At 37.6% G+C, this 25,837-nt stretch overlaps 1 protein-coding gene across 2 annotated transcripts; it reads right to left on the reverse strand.

Moving 5' to 3' along the window:
* Nucleotides 1-8,206: 8,206 nt before the first annotated feature.
* On the reverse strand, nt 8,207-25,721 carry tmem59l (transmembrane protein 59-like). 2 transcript variants are annotated; one of them, XM_026197524.1, is made up of 9 exons: nt 25,436-25,721; nt 23,732-23,837; nt 20,961-21,055; nt 20,718-20,870; nt 11,807-11,915; nt 11,482-11,596; nt 10,106-10,223; nt 9,734-9,905; nt 8,207-8,264 (listed from the first exon to the last, which is right to left on the reverse strand). In XM_026197524.1, the coding sequence occupies exons 1-8, from the start codon at nt 25,598-25,600 to the stop codon at nt 9,747-9,749; spliced, it is 1,020 nt and encodes a 339-aa protein (XP_026053309.1). In that variant the 5' UTR covers nt 25,601-25,721; the 3' UTR covers nt 8,207-8,264; nt 9,734-9,746. The 2 variants fall into 2 exon arrangements, with proteins under 2 accessions (XP_026053309.1, XP_026053308.1); XM_026197523.1 differs by lacking the exon at nt 8,207-8,264 and having other exon boundaries at nt 9,437-9,905.
* Nucleotides 25,722-25,837: the final 116 nt, after the last annotated feature.

The following is a 25,837-nucleotide window of genomic DNA, read 5'->3' on the forward strand; positions in this document are numbered from 1 at the left end:
GAATCTAGCAATCTATTAAGCTAGCTTTGAAAGCATAAGATCCAACGCTCCCTGCAAATCACTCGCCAAAGCCACACCTCCTCCAAAACACATGAACACACAGGAAGACCAGAGGCTAACCTGATATGATTGGATGAACATTTAATGGTTCTACGTCTTGCACAGAAAATATAAATGCATATAAATAGACCACTTTACTTAGTGATTGCTATCAAGATGTGAAGAGACTTTCAACCAGCATAACAAAAACTATTTTTTAACAACATCTGGTTCAAATCTGGGTGATAATATTTTTACATTTTACGATGAAATGGAAATACAAATCTAATAAATAAAATTCTCCAGTGCCTCTGCAGATACATTGTTTCTAAAGTCTGGAAGAATGTCTGTGGAATATTTACGCAACATTTAATTAAAATAACTATTTATGAAATGATCTAGAAAAAGTACGCATTTACTCGACTGAAATGAGGTGTTGGCCTTTTTAAACAGTTTTCTGTACCCATTTATGTGAGCTTTTATGCTGAAGCTATGTCTTGACCAGAGATTTTGTAATATGTTCACCTCATCTGTGTTCTTTTGTCTAGTACATGTTCTGCTACAACAACGACATGACAGAAGAAGGAAAGATTGTGTAATGCGAGTAGTACAGCAGTTTTAATAGCCTGACAGTTGTGTAGTGAGGGCACGGCCTAAGTTGCATTGGATAAAAGCGTCTGCCAAATAAATAAATGTAAATGGATGTTACATGAGCCGCAAGGACTGTGCTGAGGCTGATGGGATCTGATGCTCTTGATTGAGTCTTATACCTCGGCTTGAACTCTTTTAGGTTGGTTCAACTAAGAAAATTACACCTACGTCAAGGTTCATCTGGACAATTACAACGTGTGTGTTTGTTCCAGAACAAAGCCTACAAATACACAACTGACTTCCTTGTAGGGATTTTTGTCCAGTTAATTGAAACTAAACTAGCCTTGCTGGCTAAACACGTTTTAATGCTTTTACTTTGCAAACATACAAACAGCCGTAGGCATATTTAAAACCTCAAAAATGTGGATAATGCGTTAATCATACAATACCTAACTTTGTATTGTCAGCCAAATTAAAAGACATACTATTTCATCATATGTGTAACTGATCTCATTCCTTTCATTGAAATTGACAGAAACATCTGGCACATTTCAATCATCAGCTGGAAAACGGCAATGTTGGATGTCCAAATGGTTATGCCAGGTTCACATTGCCCAATTTTTAAAGTCTTCGGATCGCTGCTCTTCTCACACTGTACAACTGTGTAAAATCTAGTTGCTTTTGTGCGCACATGTCAGATCACCAGTAAGTGATCACACATAACACAACTTTACATGATTGTCTCTCATGTGAATGAGATCTGCCTCCAATTTCAGGCATTTTCCTGCGATTTCCATAAAACAGAGATTAAAAAATGGAGCTAAAATCTTGCAGTGCGTGCCCAGCATTAGATGCCATTTAATATTTTACATGGATGAAAATAAGGCTGTGAGGGACAGACTTGCAGTTTTTACAATGACAAGCAATTTCCACAACTTTCAAAACCATTTGCAAAGAGTTTTTATCTATTGGATCTTTTTTTGAAAATCATCAGCTGAACGATCATTATGTTGTTAACACTTGCGCTTTGCTGAAAATCTCTTACCTAATTTGACCAGCTTTTAAAAAATTGTTGGTAAATCTCTCACTATGCTATATTATCACCAAATTTTCACCAGGCTGAACAAAAAGTATTGTCTGTAGATCATTTTGGCAATATTAACTCAAAACCCGAGGTGCATAAGCTCATATGATTGACCGTACGATCACTCAGTCCTATATAGAAATATATAGAAATACAAAAACTGTGCTAACTGAAAGGTAAATTACAGGAAAATAACAACTCCACAAATGAATACAAAAAGACCCAAGGTACCAAAAATTATACACATTATTGTGAAGTTGTTATACCAATGTGAGCAAAGTCAGTAACTTGCAGACCTAGCATTTTTGAACGCACTGTACTTCTATCTCTCATAGCCTTGTTTTAATTCCTGTCATGTTGTGCAACCCTGACTATCACTACTGAATATACAACACAAAACAGACAGCGAGACTGGTGTACGATTCCTGAACGAATGACTCTTATAAGCTGGTTCTGTTTAGTGAATCAAATATACAGCACAACCAGTGTAGTCAAACTCCCATATGGACTCTTCAAAGGACTCTTTGTACACTGACGTCCATTCAAAAATTGGTGGCGTTTGCGGGATATTTTTCAATGCAAAAATGTCAACACGTCATAGGACCTCTTGCCCAAACCTCCACTCTTGACAATGCAAAAGTGAACTCATCTCAGCCTGGTTGGATTGGAGTTTTTTTCATGGGGACTAGGGCCCTCTTTACTTTTTATGGCCTGTGTTGCAGGCCTATAGAGATATGGTTTCATTCTCCCGGAGCGGGACAGATCCTGCAGGCCCCACTGCTGGCAGCAGCTTTTATTTGATGTGGACGTCTCGTGTTGGGTTTCAGCACCAGCTAAACATATGATCTTCATTACCGGTGGGAGCAGGAACGGATGGTGCTTGCTGACTGGTGATGCTGGACAGACAGAGTTGGAGCGAGGCGTTAATACAGACCATGCTGACATCCGCTGCCAAACTGGGGGTTAAAGTCAGCAGCTAAATCTGACATCAAACGCATATAGTATCTTCAGCGAAATCTGAGATGCGGTTTTATCTATTCGCTGAATTGTACCATGAGATATCTGACGGGGTCATACAGAGACGAGGCGCATGGCGTACAAGTAAACGAAACCTCACCGTGTATCACCACTGTACACTGGGGCTGTAGATTTTACACACGAAAAAAAATGACAATGAGAAATGTAACTCTATATAAATCTCACTGAATTATTCATGAATTTTTGTCTTTGAGCATTACAGACCGCACAGGATATTCAAGATTCAGGTTTCGGCAGATTTATCCAGATTAACCTTGAACCTTGATTAATTTTGTGTGTTTGTGTGTGCTTGACCGCGTGATCAGCCAATTGTGAAAATTTAGTCTCCTAAAATTATTGATCTATAATGATTGATCTCGCTCTATGAGAGGACAATGAGAAATGCTGCCTTCATCCACTGGTGTCGCTATTGGACAGTTTTACTTCATAAGGATGAGATCGTTTCATCCACTATTCGATCTCATATTGAGTTTTAGTTTTTGGTACCATCAATTATTTTATCGTTTATTTCTTCTCATTTTTGGGGGGGTCAGCACTGCCTCCAGTGCGTCCTCTGAGAAAACAGCCCAGGTTAAATGAAAGTCATCTGGGTTAAAGATGACGGAATTCACAAATACATGGCGCCACAAATGTTATTACATATGATAGGACATAATAGCATACAATAGGTCAACGATTCAGCTAATTATAGGAATTCTTAGGGTCAACCACCTTTTTAAATATCTGTCATATCCAGAAGGCTTGTTTTATTGTGCTGATGAGAGTCTAACTCTCTATTTCATTGTCTAGGCCTTAGCATCTATTGTTCCCCCTCCGTTTATGATCCAAAATATTTAGATCTCACATTTCCATAATATGATGGGACAGGAACATTCACATTGATTGCGTCTTTATCCTAAGACCATTCTCTCCGTAAAATCAGAACGGCACAGTATTTTATAATGCTCCCTTATCAGCTTCGGGGTTTAGTTATTTACTTTAAAATGGACTAATTTCTTATTCTAGCGGAGGGGGGAAAGGCTGCTGACTTGAACAGCTGCTTCATGACCCAAAAAACTGTCAGTCTTTCCCTGGAATAAATTGTGGACTGTTCCATTTTTGACGGAGGGGGGCCGACTGTGTGGAGAAAGACATGCGGAGGGGAAACCGGCGGTAATTACGTCAGGATTTGTTTTGTGAAACAAATGATGCATGGAACACATTCTTAAACAAACATCTAATCGATTAGAGTAAGTGTAAGGGCGATGCTTGTACGATTAAAAGTTTATGTTTGTGTGTGTGTCCCTCGGTGTTTTCTCGCTAAGACTCGGATAGGCTCATAGTAGAATCAATTCACAGAGAGGGGAGCTTGAAACCGTCCGCTCGTGCCCGCGCGCCGAGTTTGGTGAGCGGCGTGTTGTTGGGTATCTCAGAGCTGAACTCTGGGTGTAAGATGTATGATAAGCTGTCTATCTCCTCACTCCATCTCCAGGAGACATATTCATTTATGTTTAAATGTTTTTAACATGAACGTACGTTTGAGAATGCGAGAAGCAGGCGTTGCGCGCGCATTCGCTTTGTTGCGGAAATTAAAAAATTCTTTGCGTTCTTCAAGTCACGTCTTAAAAGTTTCTCTTTAAGTCAGTCTGTTGGCAGGGTTTTAAAAAAAGTAGATCTGTCTTGAACGCGCGGGCGTCAAGGAATTTGAATGCAAACATTACGGTGCCTTCCTTACGGAGATTTGATGCACTTTGGTTAATTTGATTGACAGACGTCAAGTATTACTCACTCACGCAACTCCTTTGTGACGTCACGCGCCGTTGATTCATGAATTCATGAATTATGTATATTATGCATATTTATGTAAAGGAGAGGATGATATATATATATATATATATATATATATATATATATATATATATATATATATATATATATATATATATATATACATACATACATACACACACATATATATATATATATATATATATATATATAATATTAGTTCATCCCAAAAAATGTCCAGACCTTCATAGTTAATAGTCCATCCACACATTTTGATGTAAAAAGGCACAGATACATGACTGTTTGTTTGACATTTAATCTTTTCCCCATATATTATTTTTGCTGTCTGAGGTGACGATGTAGTGCAAAATGTGAGCTGGCAATTTATATAAAATGTTCTTTTTTATTTTCTTTTTATTCTTGATTATTGCTCTTTAATCCATGTACAGTACATAGCCTAACAGTGAGGCACAAATATTTTAGTGTCATGCCCTATGCATATTTGGCGGTCCATAAATGACCACATTCGTAAAACCTCCAGAAAGCACCTACTTATGCATCCATGAGATGATTATGGAAAATAGGCGATATCACATTCACACCACTTAATTTCTCTCACTGTCCTTCTCTCTCACTCTCTTTCATTATTCTGTTCATTTCTACAGGACCCTGTGTGGCGGCGGGTTTGGCTCTTCAATGCACTGCAGGCTGACTTTACCAGCAGGCTGGGACTGATAAGGAAGTCGTATATGGTTGAAGCGGACCTCTAGCCCAAAGACAGTCTCCTCAAGCGGCAGTGAAGCTCCACTGCGCCCCCTGTGGCAGCACAAGTGAAGTGCAGGCACAGCTTTGAACTGTGACACAACATGATTGATCTGTTAGTCACGCTATACTTATTTTGAGGAATTATGGATAAGGACGTCACATCGGCGTCAATGTCAGGTTAGTGATATAAAGTGATTTCCATATAAACAAACAACTGTGCTTCATACAGAAAATTCTCCAATTTGTGTATCACAGACAAATAAACATGAGGGAATGACATGAGGGTGAGTAAATAAGGCCAGTATTTTCATTTCACCTGAATTTAAATGCTACCACACTGAGATTACAAACCACCGTAATCCCTCACACTGTAAAAAACCCTCATCTAGATTTATTCTCATCAGGTGTGGTGAGCCGCTGTTATTCAGAAACCAGAGCAGGTCTTCATCAAGTGCAATGCACTGTGGGATAGGGCTCGGGCTGTGTGTGGGGCGGGGGACAAACAGAGCAGAACAGGGTTCATGTAGGGTTGTTATTAGCTTTGTGCGTTAGCATTGAGTCAGATGCTTCGGGAACTGACCGTGTGAGTCATACGCAAACAAATCTATCTTTAGTTGGGTTTCTGTAGTCCCCCAGCAATCCTATTGTGTGGCATCACAGTCCTGTCGACTATGTTAATGTTTGCACAGCAGCACAATGGTCTCTATCTGATATCCTCATCTGCTACATATCAGGTTAATAGTAAACCGAGGTGACTAGATGGACCAGATAATGAGTAAAAGAACAAGACTGAGGTAAAAAGAGTCATTTGAATAATAAAATGTGCATTAAAGGAATAGTTTACCTCAAAATGATCATTTGTCCTCATTTGGAAAACAGCTTAGATGTCCAAAATATCTTAACTTCTGTACCACTGAAAAAAGAAACTCTACAAGGTTTGAACGAAGGTCAATAAATGACGGTTGAATTGGGTGAAATTTTCCTTCAAACATGTACTAACCAAGAAGAGAAAATCATTTGACTTAAAAAGGAGTATGTGACCTTTAACTTTCCCACCAGCTCGTCTGTCCACCTTATTTAAAAAAAAATAAGAGTGACCGTGGCCATTTATTTGGACTGAATTTTTGGAATTGATTCCAATTTCTTGTACTGGAATTGATGGTACTCAAGAATTCCGAATTCTGAGAATCAACTCTTCACTGTTTGTTTATATATATATATATATATATGTAAGGTAATGTTGCACGAACATGTTCACCTATTCTCACCATGACTACAAGGTAAAGTTTGCAAAATGAAGCTTTAGGCTACCTGGTAAATATAAAGATATTCTTGTAGCAGTGCTTGATTGTAAATGTATCCAATCACAATTAGCAAGGTAGAGGTGCATTAATTTTCAGTTATAAAAATTTCAAAATATAAAAAGTTTTGGAATCGACTCGAAATTCCCAAAGCCTCAGAATCTAAACTGAATATTTTTGGAAACAATTCCCAGTCCTACCGTTTTGATTCCCTTCCATTTATTTTAGCTGCCAAAAAAGTCTGTTATGCTGCTTGATATTAGTATTTGTTATAATAGGCCTTTTATTTTAATTGATCATAAACCTACTACAAGTATTCTTCTAGTTATTTAGGCTATTATTAAGTTATTTAAGATACCTTTTGGGCTAACAAATTATTAATTCCGATTGGTCTGATATTAAAAAATCCAGCGCTAGTTTCGCGCCTCTCGTGTTTTTTCCGCCGTGCAAGCTTTAAGACAACACACAGGTAAGGTTATAACATTATTTTAATTTAATGTATTTATTTGCGAGAATAGCTATACAGTAAACGGGATAATGTGAAATCATAGTCATTATCGCAAAATAAATCCTGTCAGGGTGATACAAATCCCTGGCGGTACTTTAAATTATTCCGTACCTAATATATGTGATGCACCTTTTCATACCTGTTGTAATTCATCGATTGTATTAGATAGAGCCAGGTGGGAAATGTTTCATCACAGCCGATGGGCACATGTGTGTGACAGGGTGTTAAATCTGAGGGAAGTTGTTTTTGAAGAACAGTCTGCTGGACATCTCGCCTAAAATGTGCCGCTGACCTTCACAGGTTCGCACCTGCTTCACAGCACAGGTGGTTTGTTTTTTTGGAAAATAACTGTAAATGGAAAGAGATGCAATGCCTTTTTGGGCTGTAAATGTCACAGAGTTCTGGGAAGCAGAGTTTTAATGTGTCATAAATGGGCTTTTGACACCCCTTATGTAATGCCAGGGTTAAATTGAGGGTATATAACCAGTGATTCATTTAAATTGCATCTGTGTGCATGTAATAAAATAACCCCCAGGCGTCTACTGTAATCTCTATGCGAGTGCGCCATCTAGCGGATATAGTGGGAATGCACACGTTTGCAATAACATATACCTCACACCATCAAGCATTGTAGGTTCCACTATAGGCTAAAAATCACATTTAAAGAATTATTAGTAAATAGTAAGAAAATTAGTTATATAAAAATAATTTGTATCAAAAAAGCAACGTAATTCCAGTAACCTGAAGCTCTATAGACCCTAAAGCTCCCCCTTGTGGTTAATGATTTAATACAATTACAGTGAAATTTGACTTTAAAAGTGTGCAGATGACTTGAATGACAGAATATGGTTGTAATGGATGAAGAAAGTCAATTTCAAACACCTTTTCTTGAAATATACAGTGACTAATATTCTTGTAATTATCATGTACTGTAACCCAATGGGTCTTTAACCATTTTCAGACCAAGGTGAGACAGCATTCCCATTACTCCCAATGTATAAAATTAAATTATTAAATGCCTGTAATAATAAATACTGATGTATAGTCATATACATAACATTTTACCTTAATATTGACAGAATTTATTTGAACAGGAACTTGACCCACACCAGCTTAATTACAACATGAAAACACTTTATTCGTCTGATATGATGGAGTATCTTATGGGAAACTGTTCAAAAGAGAGAAACCAAAGATATTACTTGTATTTCATACATTGACGATGAACCAGTAGATATTAAATGGCTTATTAAGGTATCCCCGACTCTTGATTTCTTAGTAATCTATGGTCATAATTACAATGCCTACTGAACATTAAGCAAAAACACAAAGATCACAAGCGTACAGCAGTTTGTTTCCAAAATAGATGGGACGATATATTCTACGTCTCCTACTCATAGCGTACTAGCATGCACTGTGACTTAGCTTCAATGGGGAAAAATAGCAGCACAAGACAAATAGTGCCATGAAAGCCTGTCAATTCTACAGTCTAGTTACAAAAGATATTTGCCAAAGCTTGGTACTAGGTGTTCAAAACCCGCCCCAACTCCACCACATCGCTTTTTCGGGCAGAGATGAAGAATATAAGGGGGAAAGGCTTTGGAATAATACAACAATTCACATTCAGTCTGGACAGCAAGCATTTTTCCTCTCTATAATGGTTTATGTTGGGAATAAATTTACAATTATGCCTCATGAAATGAGAGATGAAAGACTACAGGCATATGCTTTAAGCTTCGAATAAATACATAAATAAATAAATACACATCATGCTTCCTTGACATGAATGAGAGTAGTTTAGTCAGGCTTATTATGGATGCATAAATATGCATATGAAAATCTCCCTCAATACCTGCTCGCACACAAAATATCCTAAAGCCTATAAAGACTGTTTTTTAATTTTAACTATACAACTGAACAAAATTTTTATTTTACTACCGCATTCACAATCTGTAAAGTAATTAAGAGTCCTTGTCAGTTTGATTACATATCAGTTCAAAGGACGCATTCATGTTTTGTAAACGTTGTTACGAAAGCAGATCTTTCGCTAATTGGTTGCGTCTGGTTTTTCCGTTGCTCGTTTCACATCAAAGTGAGAATCTAGGAGTGCGACTCTCTCTGACAGATTACACCTTCAAAGCTCATCTTCCAGTTCAAATGTGACGCTAATTAATAACGGGGAGGGGCGCTTCGAAAGTATTCATCGTAAAACTAAACGTTCACTGTAGTATCTAAACGCCAAAGCTTGACAAACAGCCCTGCTCTTCTTTTGAGGTTGTAGCACAATCTACCATCTGAGCCAGTGTTTATACAATGTGCTTTTTTAGTAAATTAAAAAAAAAACGTATTACAACAGCGATAAGAAACTAGTTGCGAAGTTCTTCGTGAGCTCTAGTGTATGTATACATTATAGTCAAAAATGTGTTAGTACATTATGTGAACAAGCACCTATACTACAATTCCATGAGGTTTTTCAAATTCAGTGAGAAGACTAGTATTCAGACAGGACTTACGTCATAACCGATATAATAAATGTCATCATGCATGTTTTTTGTAAATAGAAAAACAATGTAACTTCCTCTTAAATTGCGAGAAATAGCTCTGGAGATGAGTTGAACCCTAGTTGTCAAAAGTATCGACCTCTTCAGTGCTTCTACAGCGATGTTTTGCTGAGGTCAACCTTGACCGGAAGTGGCCCCGCCTCCTTGCTCTCCTCCGATTGGCCGATTGTCATTGCGATCACTGGTGTCAAGTGATAGGGGTTGACCTTCTGGGTGTCATCAATGTACTCTTTATCTCCGTTGATGCTAAGCTGTAGATATAACATTGATTATCAACATTTAATTGACCAAATTATGTATTCAAAATGCTTATTTCAAGTAGCCACATTTTGAAGAAGTCCATTTATATATGCTGGATATTGTTGGCTGCTTCTCTTCTGCTCCAACTCATCCATTTAAAGAAATATTCTCTCTTTGTCTGGCTTGTATTTCTATGATGAATGAACGGTACCTGAGTCCTGACGTGCTGCTCGGGTGCCGTGACCAGACTGGCACAGCTCAGCCACAGCATCACCATTATAGACAGGAAGAGACAAGCTGCTAAAATCCAACGCGGCAATCCTGAGCGCCTAGGGAAATCACATTGATGATGTATATATTAAGAAATTATGACACTAATGCTTATTACATAATTTCTACAAATTACAGAAATGATAGAAATACATTATTTCTCTACTTTTGTATTATTTTTAAATAAGGCATTCAATAACATACTAATAACCTTTTCAGTACACACTAATACATATTAGGGCCGTCAAAATGACTGAAAAACTAAATTCGAATTTGCTACTTAAATATTATATTTAAATTAAACTGCACAATTTCAGTTAGGGGGGAAAAGCTTTTGGCATCCCTCCTGAGGCCACAAGAGGGTGCATCAGGTAAAATATTATGCACATAATATTTATGAAAAAAATTGCATAAGGTTTAAAATAATGTTTTTTAACCATATATAATTAATAAAGTTTCTTAAACAATTAGAAAAACTTATAAAACAGGACCATGCGTGTATGTAAAGTTTAATACAAAACCAATCACAGAGAGTAGGCTACTTTCTTCATTTAAAAACATGAGATACAGTGGTATGGGAAAAAACGCCATAAAGTCTTGAGACATTTCGTGCTCCACTGATAAGGCTGCCTGATGGCTGACGCAGACCTAAAATTCAAATGCAACGTTCGAATGTGGATTCTTTTTTTAATTCGCAGAATATTCAAAACTCTATAGCCCTAATACACAATGTATACATTTATTATACATAATTTATTTATTTATTTAACAATGTGATTATAAATCTGTTTTACAAGAGCGTCCTGGCCAAGATTGACAGTAACACAGCTCATATGAGGTTAACAAATAACATCCATCCATACACACACACACACACACATCAATAACTAGTCAAAACATCTGAAGAATCTGCAGGACATGGAGGATTTTTCTGAAGAACAGTTCTCAGTTTAACTGTTCAGAACAAACAAGGGACTCATGCACAACCATCACAAAACAGAAAGACAGTCGTGGATCATCAGGTAAACACACAAAGTATTAAGAACTAAGGGTTCCCAAACTTATGAATGGGGTTATTTTAATAATTGCAGAATTTTTTTTTGTGTTGTGGTATATGTGGTATATGTACAATATCTTACTCAGGAAAGTACTAAATAAAAAATATAAATATAAAAATGTATATATATTTTTTTAAATGTCATCAAAAGATCAAAATGTTTAAAAAAAAATTTACTGTGACATAACAACACTAAATTTTCTATGTACACGATCATTGGACCATTAAGCTGTTTGAACATTTAAAAAAGTCCCTTTCACCTTGACATACAGCCCAGGAAGTCGTGCTCAGCAGCTGGGTCCTCGGCATGTTGGTTGACATGCTTTGCTTTCGCCACAGATTTCGCCGCATTCCTCTCCCCATGTGACCGCCCACCTGGAAGGATGCAGAGGCAGCACTTTCAACATGTGGACATTGATTTTATGACCCTCCAGCTTTGGACGAACTACAGTGGCGCGGCACCGGATGTGTTGCAAATGAAACACAAAGCTCAAGCTCTGGTCCTTGGCTCCTCTTAAATGAGCTTTCAGAGGAAAAAAAGGAAAGCTGTCAGCAAGCATCTGGGGTGAAAGCGGTCACTCTTACCAGTATGTGGCCGCTGTGTGTGGGAGTTGACTTTGGGCCAGGGTTTGTCGACCACATTGGAGCGTGGGGCTTGTAACTCAGGCAAGGAGTACTCAATCTCTGGCTGGCTCTGGGAGAATCAACAAACACAATGTCAAGGGCAGGAAACAGCATTATGGGATTTACTCAGCAGAAAGGCTTCTGAATGAAACGGTTGGGTATGTGAACGTTTTGTTGTGGTGAGGATTTCAACACAATCATGCACAGAGCGGCAAAGCAGAAATACAATTTGCAGAGTGACATAAAAATGCTCTGATTCTTACAAACATACAGATGATGAATAGCACAGTTATTTACGATGACGTCGAGGGCACGTTTCAAAAATAGGAGCAAAACTAGCTGCTAATGCAGCTCGTGCTTGCGTCTGCATCACGTACACCTAGAATGAGCTGAAACAGAATCCCAAGAGTAATCACTGATAAAAGTGTCACACCTGATTTGATGTCATTACAGTGATGTTTGGTCGATTTGAAATAGTTGGGGTCAAGAAAATTTTATTTATATTTAAATAATAGCTGAGGTATATACAGCGCTGTTTCTATTTTCCTAAATAAATTAGAATTAGCTACTAGAATGATTTCTAAAGGATCATATTTTCATTTTTGTACATTTTATATTATAACAATCATAAGTATTTTGTGACAGAAATCTTAGATGTTTAACTAATTTTATAACCTGCTAATGTGTTCTCATATATTTGCATATTTTTGTTTACTTTTATGTTTGTGTTGCACCTGGTAGCCACGCCCACAGTGGAATCTCATTGGCCGAATCCTGCTTGACATATAATACCTGTTTAGTGAATACCAAATATTGTCTAATTGGCTGCGATTTTGGCTCTTCGCAAAGCATTAGTGCTCTAAAAGACATACTACTTCCTATTCAATTGTTGTCAAGTTGCACCCGGTAAGGACATGGCATAAGACGGACAAGTCAACATTTTGGTTTAACCCATTCAAGAATCCTTAAAAGCTACAGTCAGCAGCTTCCGACTTGAGAAACCATGCAGGAACTACACGTTAACTGAGTCCCTCATTCCCCTCTCAATTACGTGGCTGTCTGGCGGTGCTAAGCCACGCTGGTCAAACAGAGCACTAGACGCCAACTCTGACGAAAGCGAGGGAACTTCTTGACTTGGATAAGAGCTTGTAAGCGGCCACTTTCAAGCAGGATCCAAAGGATGTGATTTGAAATCTGTCTCATTAGTCTACAACTAGATGTGTCCCGTTCTGCCCTCCATCTGTATGTGTAAATTAGTACATGTTTTTTCAGACTATGTTTCTTTAGTTCCCCCTTGAGATCTTATTAAAGAGAGATTTTTGCTTTCTTCCACTGAGTTCTTCTAAATCGGGCTCAGCAGAGCGGACCTCTGAGATAACCTCTCTAGAGAGGCTCCAAAATGACCACAGAGAGGCAAACACACATGGTTTTCCATGTCAAGCCGCGGTAGATGAGAATGCAAGGAACTGTTTGGAGTGTCATGTTATTTCTTCAGTGTAATAGTCTGTAACTGGACGCATAAGGAGTACATTGGGATTGTACTTTTTACATATGTATAACTGACTGGTGTGTCCAATCTTAATTTCTAAAGATTAAAGGAATAGTTCAGACGAAATGAAAATGCTGTCATCATTTACTCACCCTCATCATGTTCTAAAGCCATATGACTTTCTTCTGCGGGGAGAAAATCTGAAGTCTGTTTTCTATGCGCTTTTTTATGCAATTACAGTGAATTACAGCAATTACAGGGAGTGAAGCTTTCAAGCATCAAAAAGGGTAAAAGTATCATAAAAGATCTTTGTATGACATACACTATATTGATCTTGAGGACTAAATAGGTTGGCTTAATGAAAAAATTCAAGGGTGCTTTTCATGCACAACAGCGCAACTCGCTGCTTAAAGGGGTGGTTCAGCCAAAAATGAAAATGACCCCATGATTTCTCGTCCGAATCTGCTACGTCTGTGTTTTTCCTCACACAACCTCTGTGATATTCCCAGAGCAAATCAGCTACTGTTTTTCAGCAAACTCAGTGATTGTCTGAGAAAACTAATCCCTGTCTGAATGCGAATGTCTGTGATTGCTGGTGATATTTTATTTCACAACGCATTTCCTTGCGTGTTTTGGCCAACGTGAATTACCGCAGATGCTCTTACCACGCGAATGTTTGATATATTGCTTACAGACAAAGAAATAATAATACAAAAATAATAAAAATAATAAAATCGAGCAAGATCACATAAACCATTAATACCGGCTATTGTAATATCAGCATCAGATTACTCACGTTCATTTATCCACTCAGTTACATAATGTGTTAATTACATGTACCTTTATGAAAATTAAACATGGTAGGTTTAGCCTACTACACAAAAAAAAAAAAAACACACATTAACATGATTTTACTATACTAACCATTTAGTATTTAGTGTGTAATAATACTAATACCAATCCTTCTGAATGAATGCAATGCACGCATACAGAGCGCGTGATCCCTGTGACGCCCAGATGCACAAATCAGACCCTCCCACCTCTGTAATAAACACAGAGATTTTAGTCCCGTCCGAATTGGTACATGAAAATCACAGACGTCAGGTGGTAAGAATCGAAACTCAAATGTAGTTTAGGAAACTAGTCCCGTCCGAATAGGGCTTAAGACTTTATTCTTTCAGAAAAATACAATCAGAGTAAAAAAAAAAAAAAAAATGTCCTGGCTCTTTCAAGATTCATAATGGCAGTGAATGGGTGTCGAGATTTTGAAGGCCAAAAAAGTCCATCCATCCATCATAAAGTATACTCCATACGGCTCCAGGGTTTAATAAAGGCCTTCTGAAGTGAAGTGATGAGTTTGTGTATGAAAAATATGCATATTTAAAATAACTTACTTCTAACCTCTGCTAACTGTCATACCCACGTTCATGAGAGTGGTTTTGCAGCAGATGACGTAGAGGGTGTATGTTAGAGCCCGGCCGATATTATCGGCCGATATGAGCTAATTGCATTTAAATCGGCATCGGCGTTTATAACGGCCGATGAAACATGAGAAACAGTCTCATATTCTTCACTCATGTTATGAGTGTTGCATAGTTTGCCCACCAGAGGGCGGTCTGCAGCTCCAGAGTTGCAACAGCGCCAGAAATCCACAAAGAAGAAAGCGATCAGCCAAGCCACCCAGGTGAGTCTGTCGTTCGTCATGTGAAATGATTGTAGATTTAGTTCATACACTGTATATAAAAACGGTGTGGTAGTTCTAGTTAACGGTCCTATCATTATCACTTCTTATTCTATTGCGGTGTGTTTCCCACATAATGACCGCGTAATGGGCCTTTCACACAGGACGCGGTATGCACAGCGCTTGGCCGCTGGGTTTAGCGTTGCCCTTCAGATACAACGCGATTTGCCCTGCTCTGCGCTATGGCGTAGGCGGAGTTTTAAAAACTTTTAGCGAGAGCTCTTTCATAGTCTGTTGTTCCTCTTTTCGGTCAGCAGCAAACATGTATCTGTCCCGTTGTAAGAAGCGAGCGATAGCGCTAGTCCTGCTGATGAGAATTAAGAGAGAAGCAAGGAAGAAGAGGCTACCCTCAGGCCCAGGGAACAATTTGGTGAATTCAGGCTGGTTACGTTACTCTAACGCTAATATAGCTTCCTTTTTAGCAGGCCCCTTAAATGCTTGCTATTAACTTGTTTGAAGGTGGTTCTTCTCAAAATTGACAGCGGTGTGTTCATGGCACTAACGTTAACCATTTTGATTCAGACTGCACAAAGAGAAGAGGAGAAGATATACGGGTCCGTTGTGAATGTGTCTGTGAGAGCAAATATAGTGTAGTTACAGTAACTACAGTAGGTGCGTCAGAAATGATTAAATCACAGGGGACATGTAAATAAATGTGAGCTGAACAAGCGCTTTTTTCTTTTCTTTTTTTTTCTTACATATTGTTTCAAAGCAGCTTTACAGACATAACAGGAAAATGTTGAAATAATATTGTTAAATATAAGGAGGTTAATACCTATTGCTTGACAAATAAAAATATATATATATATTTCTCATTTTTGCCTATGTAGGAGATCCCTGTTTATTATTATTATAATTCTAATGATGACATGAGTAATGATACATGGTGATATTATTAATACACATGCTTATTCTTTCTATGTCTCTCTTTCTGCCCTACAGATGGCTGAAAAAGGTGAATGATGTAGCAGCAAAAGTGTGGGACTACTTCTGCAAATACTTTAACTTTAACTTTAGTATTATAATTTATTTACAGTACACACACAGACTGTTAAAATCAGCTTCAACTGGAAGAAAGTAAAAGTGTTAAATGTTTAAAATCAGACTGTTTTTTGATCGTTAAAAAATATATACTTTTGATGTGCAATTGTTTAGTGATTGAGACCGTATTTTTTAAACATAAATCCCTTCTGGAAAATGGTTTATACAGCCCACATACATAGAACAGGCAGATATTTTGCCATTGAATGTTATGTAAGTGCAGCTTATAGGAAATGGGTCTAATATCCAGTTTATTTTCAAAATCAAAATATCGGCTTATAAATCGGCTCTTTTCGAGTTAATATCGGCATCGGCATCGGCCCCCAAAAATCCATATCGGTCGGGCTCTAGTGTATGTGTACCGTAAGTTCTGGTGAAAGTCTCGCGAAAACCAAATTTGGTTTACAGCAAATCCTCAGACATTTTTCTTTACAAATCCTCAATCTGTATTTCAAATTTGTGACCTGTGTTTTCTTTTGCCCTCTCCCCTGCGCTTAATTTACACCAAATCACTATGTTTTGCTTTATTTCAGATGATTGATTCAATCGTGGTACTAGAGCACATTCACACATACTAACTGGTAACTGTGCTTTTATTCTTTTGACAAACTAAAAAAAAAACTGAATTAAATTAGTATATGTATGAAATGAAAGAAAATAACTCCATTACTACCTAGACAGCACTACATGTTAGCTTACGTATTTTGCTCAAGGGCACCATAAATTAAGTCCACATGTTGTACTAACAAAAAACTACATTTCAAACCACTAAAAGCCTAGAGCTATAGTTTCAGCCACACAACTTTACGATATTGTTTGCGAATGTTTATAGGAACTTTGTTTCGGAACTACATTGCTAATGACTTTCAAACAATGTTTTTCGGAGAGGCACCCCAGACTGGTTTTGCGAATTGGAATAACCTATTGGCTGAATTTTGCTTTGTTCCACAAAGCTATTGCAAGATTTGCAAAAAACATATATAGCGAAAGATCCACTTTTATTGTTTTTTTGCATCCTTTATGAATGGTGTTTACATCATATGGAAAAGAAAGGTCACATGTCAAAAACTTTTGGTTTGTGTTCCATTGAGAAAATGTCATATTGGTTTTTAACAACACAAGGATGCATACAGAATTCCAATTTTTGGATGAACTAATTCTTTAGATAAACAAACATGGGAAAACATGAAGTCATGAAATGCAACATAGTATGGGCAATTTAGCTCTGCGAAAAGCTTGAATCTCGCAGTTGCGTTAATTGAAAGGGATGCTGTCAAAAATATTGAATCCAGATGTCAGCAAGGGATGAGAATCAAAAGGGGGAAAAATGAACATCTGAGGAAGTTAATGTTGACTGGCCACAGACCAATGGAATCTTGCCATTAGTGAAAGCGGTCTGATGTGCATCTGTCTCGCATTACCGCAAAACTCGCCAAAGGTGATCAATGCAGCTTACGAGACTGCCAAGAAGACGAGGCCGAGATTGTTGACTTCATAGTAAACAATCCCATTTCCCTTATTAGGAATTTGCTTGCTTTCTCCAAACTCATCTTTTCACATGTAGAGGCCATCCACATTGAACTGGACCAGAATTTAAACAAGATGGGCGACCTCCTTCCAAACAAAAATCCATCGCACCAATCAGTGGCTATTCAGAAACGAGTCGTGTTTACCCTTCAGCTCGGAGGAAATAGTCTGATTCCTGTTGATTAACTCTGAGGGACTCATCAAAACCCTGGACAGAACGGACAAACATTAAGCCCAGACTGCAGCGTAACCAATGTCAAATGTCCGCCTGGTACTGATGTGAAACTAGGCTGCAGATCATAGCGTATATCTTGGGTATTGGGGGATTTTTATATGGCTTTTTTTATTTTAATAAAAAAAACCAAATATCTGGATTACAGAGGTATTTATGGAAGCCAATGGGTTTCACTTGTACAACCACAAGACGTAAACAATATGCCTGTTAACATGATTTTAGAGTGGAAAAATGCTTACTAACCTTTTGTGTAAAGTTATATCCAGTTTTTAAACAAACTTCAACTACTGTACAATGATTTAAACAGCAGCTGAAATAATACGCCGAAACATTTGTGTAATTGCTTATAAAATTCAAAGATGCTTTTAAATTATAAAAAAAATTGGCCAGATTCTCCTCTGTGCATTTCTTCTCAAAGAAAACAAGGCATAAGTCAAAACAATTTTTTGGTAATCAACATTTTGACATAAAAAGTGTCAATTAAGCTAAAATTCATTACATAACTAAAATATTCCACTCGCAAAAGCAAACAACCAGATTTAACATTTGAGCCTAAAAAAATTGCATAGCGCTACTCCTATTCACAAACATATTGCCTGAATTATTTGTTATAAAAAATGTCTAAGAAATACCCATTTTATGGTTTTATTTGGATGTCTAAATATTTCCACAAATGTTCAAATGAAATTTATAATCATGGAGCGTCAGGAGAACTTACACTGGAGAACATCAAGCATCAATCAAAGAGCCGAACAAGCGAGTTCAGAAAGAATTTGACATTTGGTTTCTACCAATACTACTTGCTAGTTATCCGATTTTTTTCTACATGCAACTTCAGGGAAATTTGTGCAGTGCTGTGGGAAGCACTTGGGGAAGGTCTTTCTGAAGTGCAAGAATTCCCTCCAGACTTTCCGCCCAAGATACGTTTCATTAGCTCCTCACAAAAATCAAACGGATTATAACATAAATCACATTTATGGAGGAAACTTTCAAAATCCGGCTCACACCCCGTCAAGTCTAAAGTTCCATATTCTGTTTTTGTATGCTGTGCTATTTTTATTCCAGTTGTGCAGAGGTTCACGTAACTGAAAACTGCATCATCTGGGCCAAATGCACGCCACAGCAGGTCTGTTGAAAAACAATCTGTTTTCCTTTCTCTGTTTAGATGCCTGAGGCAAAAAGCCCATCATTAGTGCTCCACTTCCCCCAGAAATTGAGTCTCGCTATTTGGACAAAGTTCTGATTCAATATGCTCGATTTAGCGCATAGGTAGCACGATGCTACCGCTAAATCTCTGGTTTTCACAGTTTGTGCAATCTCTGGCCCGTGTCAGTCCTTCACTAGAGCTGGCTGTCTTCCAGCTGACCGCTAAATACAGGCTAGGCCTGCCGCAGGACGGCTGTGGAGGTTCTCTCTCGCCTCTTTTCCTGTCTCGACTGTTAAACACACATTTATCAGGGCTGCGACTAAACTGAGAAATCATGGATGGGTTTGTAATGATGAATTTCTAAATTTCTGTTTGCTCTGGTTTATTTAAGTCACACTTTGTGAAGTGAATTTTTTACATAACTATCTTTATTCACAAGATGTTTTTGCGGTCGTCTAATGATTGTAGTTGGTTTAGAAACAGCAGGAATCTCACAAAAACATGTCAGGCTATGGATACGGTTGGATGACCTCCAGGGAGAATAAGGTTTCTGATTTAACATCTTTGAAGAACCAGCCCCATGTGCTCATATGATCCCAATAGTGCAGTGATGTGACCGCAACCTTCATAAAACATACCAGATCTTGAAAACCAAGAGCACATGAGAGTCACTGGTGGAATCTTCTACACCAGCGATACTCAAAAATGGGTCACAGGTCTCATAGGGAAAAACAATGCTGAATGCATTTAATAAAATTAAAAACATTTGAAATGGAGGAGAAAATGCTGTTGCTTGTTTATTCTTAATTTATGATGCCAAGAGCATTGAAAGCATTTGATTAAAGAATTTGGTCTATGTCTGGTTAATAATGAAATATTTAATATTTAATGTGTAAAAATACATTAATTTTAATATAAAAAAAAAAATCAAAATCATTAAATATTATACATTTTATTAAACTTTTATTATTAAAATATATTTAATATTAATATTAATTAATATTAATAATAATATTTTTTATAAATCATGTTAATGATATTGTCGGATAGGAGAGTAAAAAAAAGAAAAATGTCATTAAAATTAAAACATCATAAATTTAGTTGCAATTATACTTCTTACAAATGGGATGTTTTTTCTCATCATTTCTCATAACTCAAAGTATAAAGATTGTTTCAAGCAATAACTAATTAAAACAAAAATATTTACTCTTTGAGACATAAATTCAGTATTTTTACTGTTAATTAAAACTAATACTATTAAACATTTTTGTTAACTGAATGACTGAATGAATGAATAAATAAATAAATATATATATATATATATATATATATATATATATATATATATATATATATATATATATATGAGCATTTCTCATTTTCATTAAATGTTTTCTGTGTCTCATATATATATATATATTTAAATATAAAACCTAAATAAAAAATAAAAAACTGAAAACGATTACATAAAATTACTAATCCAAAGAAAACTGGGGTAAAGTTAATTCTAAATATGAATAAATATTTTGGCATATAAATAATACTAAAATAAAATTTTTTGCATTTCATGGTAGAATTATTAATGTTTTCAGGATTTTTTTATTTAACAAAACTGAACAAAAGTTGTGTCACTGTTTAAAGCAAAACTAGTCGAGAACCACAGTTGAGATTTACTCAGAACGATGGACAAACCTGAAACACAACAACCTTCCCATCATCAGCCTGCAGGTAGAAAGTCCAGGTGGAAGAAATGAAGCTCTGGGCGGAGCTAACGATGTCATTGCACCAGCTAGACACGGCATCCATAACAGAGATGGGCTTGGGCCGGTTGGTCAGGGCCTTGAGCTGCAGATCAAGCCGAGAGAAAGTTAATGGAGTTTGATAGAGATGTCAAAACATCACTGCAAGCCTAAAAGGAACAACCGAGAGTCGTACCTTCCTCCGTTTGATCTCCGGCTCAGCGGGTTGGCTGGCACACCCCGTGCTGCACGCCTCCTGCTCCAGCAGTTTACTGTAGGCCTCCTGGCATGCTGAACACACACATAAACGATACCTGTCAAGCGGCTCCATCTCCATTCAGCCCTCCCCACGGTCAAGCAGTCATCAATATCAACAAACATCTGAGCTGCAGCATCCTCCCGCACCAGAAAGCGCAGGATTGATTTTCAATAAAACAGCTTCCCTCATGCCTAGCAGTTTTCCACAGACAGCTCTGTTTGCCACTAGCACACAATACCATCTCTAGATAAAAATGAGCACTATCAGCTTGTCTGCACGCTCTACAGTATATGTCCTTGGGCCATGTGTACTTCATTCCAAAATATAAGTGTCGTCAAATGCATTTTGACAGGCAAAAAGATACAGTTTTTGAATGTGTGTGCACCAATTCAATATATTTTAGTGGTTCTTAAGCGCTGTTTGAGTCCTCCTGGGACGTTTGTACTTACAAGCGCTGGAATCATAATTACAGATTTCAGACAGAAAAAAAGGACTTTAGGTATGGTCAAAACTTTCCTTATTCTGCTGATTTTTAGCAAAATATTGACTGCATTTACACTGCATGTCTTGATGGCCAAATCCGATTTTCTGACTATATTCGCTTACATCATCTTTTAAAAGTGTCCCATATCCGATTTTTGCATTTACACTATACACTGCTGAAACTACCAAACGTAGACGTTCTGACCCGGAAAAGGAAGTAAAACAGCACGAAATACAATGGATGCAGATGCAAATGAAATTATACAGTCCACAATATTTAGAAAAGTCAACAAAAAAAATCAGCAAAACATTGGTCTCGTAAGGCGAAAAAAAAAAAGAGGAGAGCCCTTGTTGCAGCCTGGGCGAATTTCGCGCCTATAATAAGTCACGTGATCTCAGTTGGTGCGGTCCACCTGAGTTGATGTCACTTTTTTAATGACGTACGACTCGCATTTACTGGGGAATATCCGATTTGTCTGCTTACATAGCACACGCAAATGCACGTATCCGATTCATATCCGATTTATTACCGCATATGAATGAGGCTTGAATCCGATCTGAGAATATCGGAATTCATGCGTTTTTTTTCTTGCTTACACGTTCACCGGTCATATCCGATCTGTGTCACATGAGGGGAAAAAATCGGAATTGGGTCACTTGAACCATGCAGTGTAAATGGAGCCTATGATTGGGAATTCCGCAATAGAATGAAAGTTAAGGTGGTCACATTTACTGTTTGCCAAATTTTTGCTGAAGAAATCCAGGCATTTCAATAGCAATGCAGAATTGTGTGTGAGGGTGAATGATTTCCACACAGTTTCAAGTTGGTCACACTGATTTATTGAGCAGCTTGCTTTGAAAGTGACTTTTTTGTGAGCTGCGTTTCCTACATGATTACACTGTTGATGATAGACAGGAAACTTTTGCAAATGTTAAACGGTGTTCAAGTCCTCTTGGTAAGTTTGTGTCTACAAGCACTGAAATCCGAGTTATGATATTAGCTCAAGAGATTTTGGGGCAAAAAAAACTGGACTCAAGCCATCCTAGGTGTACATGACTTTCTTCACTCAGAAGAACACAATCAGAGTTATATTAAAAAAAATACTGGTTCTTTCAGGCTTTATAATGGCAGTGAATGGTGGCCGAGATTTTGAAGCCCAAAAAACTGCATCCATCCATCATAAAATGTACTTCACATGGCTCCATCAATGCATTTGTGTAAGAAAAATATCGATATTTAAAAGTTCATAAACTGTAATCTCTAGCGTATTAATAGCATATTCTTACCAGAGCTTACGCTACACCTATGTCCTACATCATCCGCTGGAATGCCACTCTCCCATGAATGTGTGCACGACAGTAAGTGGAAGCTAAAGATTACGGTTTAAAATAGTTTAAATATGGATATTTTTCTGACACAAACACATCAATTTGATTCAGAAAGCCTTTATTAACTCCCCGAAGCCATGTGGAGCACTTTTTTTGATGGATGGATGCACTTTATTAGACTTTAAAATCTCAACAGCCATTCACTGCCATTATAAAGCTTGGAAAATTCAGGACATTTTTAATATAACTCCGATTGTAATCATCTGAAAGATAAAAGATATATACTCCTAGGATGGCTTGAGGAGGAGTAATTCATGGGATCATTTTCATTTTTTGGTGAACTATCCCTTCAAGATGCGGTCACATTTACTGTTACTTCAACAGTAAGAGTACAGTACCATAAATTTTTTGTGTGTGAAATATGAGACATTTTTACTTGAAGGTGAAAGAAACTAGAACTGTAGCTTGGCAAGCTACAAGCTAATCATAATTTGAAGTAGTTAGATACAATTTACATAACTGAGTCCAAAACATTGTACAGGGAGTATTTTTAACATCTGTTCATGTTCAATGATTAAGACGTGTTTGCACCAATAGCCTTGTGGGCAGCACGTCGACATACAGTGTCATTGGGCAATTGGGCTTTGGGCACCCCCCCCCACTTCCCCTTCTGTCATATCTGATTTGTCCTATCACATTAAAGGCAAAAAATGCTAAATTAATTAAAAAAGAGAATGATTTGAACACTACATATGAGTAAGAGGATCATTTAGGACTAGAATTAATCTGTCTTTACAAACCTTTACTGTTTAGGTGAGCATGTTTGATGTAGTTAAGTTAGTAGTTTGGGCACTTTTAGTTAGCTACTTCCCAAAACTGGTCAAAATTGTTCATACCTCCCTGACACTCTTCCTTGCTGGTATTGATGCCTGTATTTCCATTCACAAACTGGCAGATGGAGTAGAGCCGGCAGCCCCGGTGACAGGCATTCATGATGGAGTCCTGTAAGAATAAGGTAAAGGCTACATTCAGAATGTATTTTAACTCCAAGAATAACTTTTGATTGGTGTTCAGATTTCTTTTATCCACAGGGAGGCTGTGGTCACATGGAGGTTTTCTCAAAGGATGTTTAATGCAGTATCCAATATGAGTTCCTGAAAATGATTATGCAAGATGTGACATGCATGCGGTTTTTCTAAGGGCACATCAGAATCGAGGATTGATTGTGGGTAGAGACAGCAGAGCACTGGATGATGTTTAAAGACGGAAGGGCAAAGTGTGGCGATTCAAACCCTTGGGAGGTCAATTCATGACCTTTAGAGTACCAGAAGTCACCTGACCCTGCAAGAACCTTCAACATCACTTTCAGAATTGACAGGAAACTAAATAAAATTGATTTTTTTTTCTTCAAATCCAGGACCAATGACTCATATGATCCATTTTCTTTATAATAAATTAAAAATATACAACTCATGTAGTCGGATTTTCTAACGAATTATGGTTCACAAAAGCCATGTATCTTTAGTTTATCACAGTCACTTATGAATTAGTTAAGAGCGGTTATTGAATTGCAAGAACTTTATTACTTTCATTATGTTCCACTTGAAATAAATTACGATTCGTTTCATAATGAGATTTGGTAGTATTCTATAAAAATGAACGAATTAAAGTTACATTTTAGAGTCTCTATAAAGTATGTGAGAAGTTATTAATTAAAATACACCTTTTGCGATCCTTAAAACGTAGCGTAATTGTTATATCCGTTATGTTAATATCAAATTATTGTAAAATAGTTTTTAAGGGCAGTTAAAGCTAGAATTTTTAAGAATAAAAATCGTTCAAATTAATTCTCATCCCAAAGGATGCACCACCTCTAGTGCGAAGTGATGCAGGCAGTAAGAAAAATAAGGATCTCATTTTCTATATATATATATATATATATATATATATATATATATATATATATATATATATATATATAAAACAAAACAATTCCTTCACATGATTATACACAAGCTTAACGAGCGTAATTAAACGACGTCGCCCTCGGATATGGAGCTATTATCAATCCACGTCTTTACGAGCGTTTATGGGCCAACATCAAACAATAGAGACGCGCTCGCGTGCTTCTATTGCGCGCTCAGTTTTGCGCATTTGGAACGTAGAACGTTCGTTGCGTTTAAAAAACATCCGAATGACAGATACAGCCAGACAGTTCTACATTGACCGTTAAATTCATGCGTCATAAAGCATCGTTTTCGGCCTGTTCTTGGTGGATACAAAGTGACGTTAACGTTTCCATGCGTTGCCAGGAACTGGGACGCAGAGATCCATGAATCGATTAAGAATTGGTTCGAGATGCTGCCAAATAATGCTCCCATCTTTGCGCAGTGTCTTTGCGCAGAACAGTTTTGTCAAAACGAACCCTGCACGTTCCCTATAGAGATTATCAATTGCGGAAATACTTTATTTATTCACGTCTGCTGCAAATGGCTGCGACTCTGCTGAACCAGTAGTAAACGCAAAATCCTATTAAAACGCATTTTTTCCACAGGCCGTTACCATATATACTGCAAAAGCATCTGGTACGTGACACTTACTTTGGCGGGGCTTTTGTTTTTGATGGACATCTGGCATTGCTTTTTGCAGTAATTGATATCGCCCAGTTGGTTGTCAAACAGATCAGTTGATGCGGCCGCCAACGCCACCAGAATCAGAGAAACGAGCGCGGGAACGCCGCGCACCCTGCCGCCGAACTGGAACATCTTTTTTTCCGCAGGATTCGGTGCACTGGTGCGTCTCGAGCGGTCCCTGCCGTAGCTGCTTCGGATCGGCTCTATCAGCCTCGTGCCTTTGATGCGCCGTGTCGTCACTCCTCACATCATCACGCACGCGCTGCGCGTCTCCAGCCAGTGCATTGCACTGCAGCAAATCGGATAAAACGGATAGAAACAATAGGGAAAAACATTACTAGTATTTTAATGTAAATAAAAACAGCACAG

The sequence above is a fragment of the Carassius auratus genome, chromosome 22, assembly GCF_003368295.1.
Source record: "Carassius auratus strain Wakin chromosome 22, ASM336829v1, whole genome shotgun sequence".
Lineage (NCBI taxonomy): Eukaryota > Metazoa > Chordata > Actinopteri > Cypriniformes > Cyprinidae > Carassius > Carassius auratus.

Excerpts from the sequence above, each read along its gene's own strand:
- tmem59l (XM_026197524.1), bottom strand. The coding sequence starts at position 25,600 with ATGTTCCAGTTCGGCGGCAGGGTGCGCGGCGTTCCCGCGCTCGTTTCT. Across the intron at positions 21,056-23,731 it reads CAAGGAAGAGTGTCAGGGAG|CATGCCAGGAGGCCTACAGT; the intron begins GTATGAACAATT and ends GTGTGTGTTCAG. Across the intron at positions 10,224-11,481 it reads TTCCTGGGCTGTATGTCAAG|GCGCTCAGGATTGCCGCGTT; the intron begins GTGAAAGGGACT and ends TGATTTCCCTAG.